Below are 7,713 nucleotides of genomic sequence, written 5' to 3'. Positions count from 1 at the left end.
CACTGATCTGTCTGCAGACACAATCTCATCTCACACAATAGCTGTGTTTAAATGTGTTGGTTAACTCTCTGAACCCACAGGCCGGTGTACGGCTTATCTGCCTTGCTGGATTACCAAGGAGATGCGGTTCAGAGTTCACTACATTTTCTGATTTCCCATTTAATATTTGAAATGGAAATGACTTCTTCTGGCAGGAATATAAAAATGGAGGTAATAAGAAAGGCTTGAGGCTGAAAGGCTGGAACTAGCAGGCTTTTATTTGAGTTCTGCCACATATTCTCTCAATGACCTTATGCAAATCATTTAACCTCTATGCATATTGGTTTTCCATATGTAAAATGTGTATCTCTGGATATCAGTAGGTTGTTATAGGGCCTAATGTGATAATTAGATCCAGATCTTGCAGTGCTAAGTAACCTCAACTGACTCTGACTTCGATTAGAATTGAGGGCACTAAACCCCCCTTCAGCATTCAGATCTTATTGAGGCAATACCAAACTGCAAGTTAAGGTAAGAATGAAATAATCTGCATAGAGCAAAAGCACAAATCCAAAACATAGGTCAATTGGATTATAAAAGTACGTGACATTGGTACAATGCAAGATAGAAAGTCTGGTCATGCTGGTGACACTGGGACCAAAAATTCTGGTCCAGCAGCAGCAGGAGCTGCCACACACAGGTGATGGGGCTGCCGTGTGTATCCAACTGGGTGGCTGCCAGCAGCAAGCCAGCTAAGGCAGAGCTGAAGTCATTTTGTGATGGGCTGGATAATCACCCAACGCAGATAATCAAGAATTGCCAGCCTTTGTAAAGCCTTTCCAAGTCATCTATGCAAAAGCGAAGAGGATTTGGCTTAACATTTAATATATTTACTACTTTTATGTTGCAGAAGTGTGTAAGCTAATTTGAGTACCAGCTTTCTGAATGCTACCATATTTTTATTCTGAGCTTCATGCTTAGAATAATTATTTGAAACTTTATTTTCAGTTAAGATGAGTTAGTGTATCATGAGCAGAACCTTCCCTTCCCCCTGCGTTCTTTCTTTTGCATGTAATGTGGCTTGAAGTTTGCTGCTTAACACTAAATTTGTCTTTGGAATTTGGCCAGTGCACAGTAGTAACGTTTTGTGTTCCCTATTAAAATCTAGGGTTTTGTGACTCATCTAGGATAGCTTTGTTTCCAAGAGTTGAGGGGGAAAAAGAGAAAAAGAAAAAAAAAAAAGAAAGGGAGGAGAATGCAGACAGTACCTTTCCCAGTAGGGATTCTGCTGCAGGCTGCAGGCTAGCACATACTTTGCTTTTCAAAAGGAGACAATCAGTCATTCTTTCTCCCCCAGCAGACTGCAAAGTATTACAATGGTGCAAAACTCTGACAATGGAGATCAAAAGGAAGAAAAAGGAACAAAGAAAACATAAAGAGCTTTGTTTGCAGGGAGAATAAAATACTTTAATATGATAAATTCCTGTTCTTCAAAACTCTAAACACATGGCCCCTAGGAAATTGTTCAGTCGCCTGGAATTAATGTTCTGTGTTCTGTTCTGGGGGCAGCAACGGTTTGTAACTGGCACACACACAAACTCTGTATCGAACCTTCGATTAGGGCTTCTCTTTAATGCTTGACTCTCAAAGAAAATTTCAAAACAGAATATAAATTAAAAAAGAAATCCCTCTCCATTGAACGTTGAGTGATAAAACTACTATGCCACTTCACCTTATCTCTAACAATTAAAGTTATTAGTGCGTTGCTCAGAGGCATAATGAAATTCCAGTCATATGTTATTCTTGGATTTATTCTAATTGATTTAAATGAGGGTCAGAGAGTGCTAGACAAGTTTCTAAATATTATTAATATCATCAGTTACTGTCTTACTGTGCACTATTTTTAATTTATTTTATTAAAGAGCTTTTATATTAAAAAAAAATAAAATTGGTAATTAAGTATTTGCTTTTTTAAATTTTGGCCAGATTTGTTCACCACAATTTAGTAATGCAACCCTCTGAAACATTCATGCTATGCAGTGCTATATGTATGTATATCTGAGGATTTATTTTCTTATCTTTATTGCTGCTTTTTTAATTGTCTTTGTCTTCTAGCTGGATCATCTGTCTGGTTTCTTCAGCAGATATCCTCTTTGATTTTGGTTTTTGGCTTTTTTTTTTTTTTGAGTCACTTCACAAACGGTGTATTGGAGCACTGCTGAGATTTTGTCATTCAAAGATACACTGGTGTTCTTAAATGTGTGGTTTGAAATGATCAAACATCTGACTGAGTCAATAAGCACTGTGTTGTTTACTCTTGCACGTGACTTCATATCTTGAAAGCATGCGATTGTGTCTTTTAATGTAAGTTTGTTTTAAATGTCTTGTTTCCACATTTTATTGTTGCATTCACTTTTTATTCTGCTTTGTTTACGCACCTCTCAATCTGGATTAAGCAGGTCTGTGAATCTTCTCAATGCATGCAAACTGAAAAAGCCTACTCTAAGGTGAGGGATCCTTATTTGTAGTGTTGAAGCTCAGTTGTTTTTCCTTTCTGTTTCCATTCAGCACATAGAAAGTGGCTGTTTTAGTACAAGAACTAACATGGTAGAACTGTAATTATTCCCATTTTTAACATTTTCAGAAATAAGTGTTTAAAACTTTCTCATCATTGATAAATGCATTGCGAAATTTAGATAATTTTATGGTATATGCATGTTGTCTCATGCTAACATAATTTTTATTATAGGGGTGTTTCATTAGACCACATTGTTGTCTTAAGTTAGAAATTGTGTTACTAAAATGTTATCTTTCTAAATAATTGAAAATGCTCTCCTCATATATCACTAATGTGGAAGCCAGATTCTGGAATTCTGTTATGCTCTTACAAACCTGTAAGTTAAATAGACATTTTCTGTTGCTTTAAATTCCTCCTGAGTTGACAGTATGTCTACTGTAGCCATGGATATAATCACTGGTATTTAACACTATAGCTACCAAAATGTGTATATGCCAAACTGAATTAAAATAATGGAATTATAATCCTCTTTTCCAACCACCTGCTAATACTTCTCACTGGGCTTTTGTTGTTGTTGTTGGAAGTTTAAAATAAAATTTGTCAGAAGATAACATTGCTAATTAGTTTAAGCAGTAATGGATGAAAGCCAGAGGAGTTTAAAAGAATTTTGTTCTTGTGGTAAAAGTAGTTTTAGTACGGCTATGATAGCACTACCCTTTCAAGCTTTAGTCCCATCCATTCATTTTTTATCCACTGGTTCATCTTTTGAGTGTTGATAGCTATAAAAATAACACCCCACGCAACATTAAAATTAGTTTGAAATTGGTACTGTAACTTAGATTTTTGCTAACATTAGTATAATCTGGTGAGTTCCTTAATTTAATTTTAGTGTAGGCTGATATTACCTCTTCTTGGAGGAAACGATGCTTAAACAGGAAAAGATGCCAAAGTAAAGGTTTGGTCCTGCAAAATCACACAGAGAGGATATTTTTGTCACTACTGTGTATAAAGTAGTGGAAGGACTCATGTTAATAAAGCTATTTTATGTGAAGTAAACATTTTTATTTCTTAAGTGGGGTTTTATTAAATGGGATGATACTATGAAATGCAGGGAGAACAGTTAAGTGTTGACAGTATTATTTACTGGAGGAGGTTTTTTCATGCATTTGACATTGAGATGACTTGCATAATGTTAGAATAGTGTAGGAGAATTATTTCAGAAATGAAGACAGATTTAGATTCTTTTTACTGCCTTTTCCTTTCTCTTGTGAATGTATTTTGTTCTGTGCCTGCGTGTAACTTCACGTTCTGCTTGCTCTCTTATATTGCACTCTCTGCGGAAACTGTATGTTTTAAATTTCAGCTTAATCATTTGAATTGTGCTTGGTTTTAGTACAAAAACACAGCACTGAACATCTGTCCTACCATCGCATGTTCCAGAAAGTTATTTGGTTTTTGCCAAGCTACCTGAGATGCATCTTAACATGCATCTGCTCTGCGGAGCTTTCCCTGGATGGGGCTTCCTTCCTTTTGGAAGAGTGATGGCTTGGCAGGAAGACTCCAGTTTGGTTATTTCCATCGTTTCTGTAACTGAGCCACAGCTGAGGTGTTGAAACATTCCCCTCCTTGCTGGTAAAAAGACATGAGGCAGCAGGCTTGCCTTTTTTGTTTTTTTAATTAATGTGTGTCAGTGATGGTGTACAGTTGATATGCTGAGTATTTTTTGACTGGACAGAAAAGTCTGCCTCATTTCCTTTAGTTATGAGGAACCAGTGCCTTTCTTTCTTACACCACACACAAAACTGGACAGAACCTGAGGAGCTGACTGAGCTAATAGGGTAGGGATAGTTTTTAGAGGCTCGTGGGGAGGTTTGGAATAATCCTCAAGGACACTAGAGATGAGCCTATGGTAAGCAGAGCATCCCTGGGAATGTAGAGGTCAAGGGGGAGCTGGCTGGGGATGGTGAAAGAGGTGAGACTGGGATAAGACTGGTACTTGAAGGAGCAATAATGGAAAGAACTGAAGTTTTCACAGAGGGAGGGAGCTTCTGTTTGGGATTTGGGTAGAGGAGTGTGAGCTTGAAAGCAATCATTGGTGTCCCTGGCTTCTGAAGGAGCTGCTGAAGGTGGCCATTTAATTATGGGGTTGTTATGGATAAAGGGGACATTTCTGTTCCGTTTTTAGGAGGGGGGGAAACAGCACGGGACTGGGACAGGGAAATGAGAGCCTGGCACCGAGTGCCGTTGCTCAGCCGGTGCCGCGGGGCGGCCGCTGCCTGGGTGCGGGTAGCACTGCCTGTGGCATCGCCCGGCATTGCCCGCCTCGCCCTCAGCTGCTCCCTCTGCTGCCAGGAAGCACTGCTCCAGGGAAAACTGCTCTGCACTGATGAATAACCACAATAATTTGTCTCCTGCTAGATATAAGCTCTGAGTGTGCTTCTCTTAACTTACCAAGTAATACTGCTTGTGTCTTGACTCATGTTTTTCCATCAGAGAGATGTGAATGTCTAAGGGCTGCCATAAGGTCATACAGGAGCTCCCTGATAGCTGTCTTGGCAGCGAGGCTGATGGAAGAGTGAGAGAGTAAGGCAAGGTTTAAGGCTTTGAGAAATCCCTTGTTAGGCGATGTGGGGAATCTAATCTATTCATACGTGTAAGTAGGAAGCATACATTTTTGACAAGCTAACAAAAAAATGCAGACTAGCTCAACATTAATTGCACTTTGGAGTATCTTAAAACTAGCTGTGAACCACAGAATAATGAATACTGAATGAAGACACAAAGTTAGCTTGCTGACGCTCAAATTTTAACTTACATTTATAGCATTTTCTGTGTTCTGGATGGATGTGTCAGGGAATAGGCTTTATCTTTAAATCTTTCACCTCTTAGTAAGAGAATCCAGAAGTCCAGAAGTGTGGAGTGGTAGTCACAGATTTTAAATGTGACCTGGAAATTAGATATTGCAACTTAATCTATCATACTGATTTAGCCCATTTTCTATTTTATCGTTAAAGAAAAAGCAGTATGTTTGTCTCTGTTGCACCAGGTACACAGCAAAACTCTTGTGTAGGCTCTTTAACAAATAAAGTTATGATTAAAACCAGTTTTAGTTATTTTTAGGGTCAGCGTTCTACTTGACACGTTTCTCAAAAATATTTGTCGCAAAGAGATGTGCTTTAGTAAGTGCCACTGTAAAGCTTGCTCCCTTTTTTGTTAGCACGGTGAAGAGAACCAGTTCAGCCGAGCGTGTGTCCCCGGGCGGCCGGAGGGAAAGCTATGGAGATTCCAAAGGGAGTCGCAACCGCACTGGATCCACCAGCAGTTCCTCTAGTGGTAAAAAGAACAGTGAAAGGTAATGTTATTCACCTGCCTGTCTCCTTTCTCAGCCTACTGCCCTAGTAATGAAATCAGCTTCTTCAGAGAAATTAGTTTATTTCAGCAAATATTGGGAGATTTTTAAAAAACAAGACAAAACAAAAAACCAAACCAAAACAAAAAAACACTCCAATGGTTGGACAAAAATATATTTAAAAACATTTAAAATAAAACGGGTTTTCAAATTTAGATGAAATTTATTTGCTTTATTTCCAAACCATAAACAATATGAGAACCTTGAGATGACTGGAAAAGTTCTTAATTATTAAACATGCTTCTTCCATTATCTTAGTGGTTTCCCTTGTCCAAGTTCCTTGAACTTCCTTCCAATATAGAAGTGGAGGGAGAGGCTTACACAAAAGTGCGGTCTAAAGAAGCAGAGTAAAGTGATGCCTATCTCTGTGTATGTCTGATGGTGTTTCTCAGGCAGTCCAAAGAAAAGAGTGTGTTTTGTCCAAGACTTTCAGGCTTAAGATGGTCTTGAACAGATAGCTGATTCATTGAGATTTGTCAGTGTTGTCTGTGTTGGTCAAATGGTTCTTTCCTGTATTTCCTAGGCAGATTTTAGTCTTGGCCATTCCACTTGACCAGTCCTCTTCCAGTTTCCTATGCAAAAAGTGGTGTTGATGGTGCTGTTTCATTATGTCACAGATGGTGCGACCATAGAAACAATGTTAATGAAGATCACAGAGTAACCTGATTTACCACCTGTGTTTGGGTGCTAGTGCCATGATAGGAGTCCTTGGGCTGCTTGTGAGCCAATGGTGTGGCACAAAACAACCCTTCCTTTTTGTCCTTAGAGCATCTTCACTTGATGTAAGGGGTGACTGAGGTTGTTGTGTACTAATGGACACAATGGACGCTAATAGTTGATCGTGTTATTAATAATTTGTTTTCGGACACATTTTCAGCTATGAGGCAAGACAGCAAGCATGTAAAGTTTACAAAACTTGTGAAAGTCTTAGAATATTATGGGAATAATTCAAAAATTAAGAGTACCATAGGTACAAGGGTATAAAATTGTAACCAAGGAGAAGAATTGTAACCATGCATGTGAATAAGGTATTTATAACCCAACAGATATGTGCAGGACTGGGCCTTCTGGTACTTAAAGAAATTTGACTTTATCTCAGCATATGATTTTTTTCTTTTTCTTAACTTCGTGGTAAAATAATTGTAAACAACTGATAACTACATAGATGTGGGTTTGGTTTTGTTTATAAGCTTTTTGTACTTTAAAATTCCTAAAATACTGAGTATAACTGGAAAAATAAAACACAGTAGCAATTAAAATTTATGTCATCCATAAATAAATACTACTTCTGAGAGGAAAATCAATCTTTTGTTGGATTACTTAGGAGCCATGTCTCTCTCTTTCTGCATGTGCAGACTTGGACAAAGTTGTTACTAAACATCTGAGGCCCTTCTAGCACAGAGAATGTGTACCTTGATACATCTGATAAAATAATGCTGAAGCAGCAAACCAAATATCAACACTCCTAGGAACAAGTGAGCCTGAAAATTTTTGCTTAGTTTTGCTTTCTAAAAAACTTAACCACCAGTGAAGGGGCTGCCAAGAAGATAAAAACTCGCTCTTATTTTAAACTGGAAATTCAGCAAAGTGTTGGAATAGTGCGTAACTTTATGCAGCTACATTGCCTCAGTGAAGTCATTGACAAAGAGTTGCTGTTTTCTTTATTGATCTCTTCAAGCTGATGGATTTTTCTAAGGCTTTACTTTTTATTTTGCGTGTGTAAATAATTTCCTTCTCTGTTGTATGTATCAAATTATAGCAACAACCTTTATGTTGTGACCTTAGTGATTTAAAAAAATCCATCTTA

The 7,713-nt window shown here is 38.0% G+C and overlaps 1 protein-coding gene across 1 annotated transcript in view; it reads left to right on the top strand.

Moving 5' to 3' along the window:
- Positions 1-596: 596 nt before the first annotated feature.
- Positions 597-7,713, top strand: part of LOC103781092 (echinoderm microtubule-associated protein-like 1) — a gene marked incomplete at its 3' end in the record, with an annotated part of 28,923 nt that continues 21,806 nt past the window's right edge. The window contains exons 1-3 of the mRNA XM_008948793.1: positions 597-679; positions 2,439-2,486; positions 5,715-5,849. Of these exons, the coding sequence (XP_008947041.1) occupies positions 597-679; positions 2,439-2,486; positions 5,715-5,849 (266 nt within the window). The remainder of the gene's footprint in view (positions 680-2,438; positions 2,487-5,714; positions 5,850-7,713) is intronic.

The sequence above is a fragment of the Merops nubicus genome, unplaced genomic scaffold (genome assembly GCF_000691845.1).
Source record: "Merops nubicus isolate BGI_N331 unplaced genomic scaffold, ASM69184v1 scaffold43621, whole genome shotgun sequence".
Classification (NCBI taxonomy): Eukaryota; Metazoa; Chordata; class Aves; order Coraciiformes; family Meropidae; genus Merops; species Merops nubicus.
The sequence above is the reverse complement of the archived record's forward strand: the minus strand, read 5'-3'. Positions and strand labels throughout refer to the sequence as shown.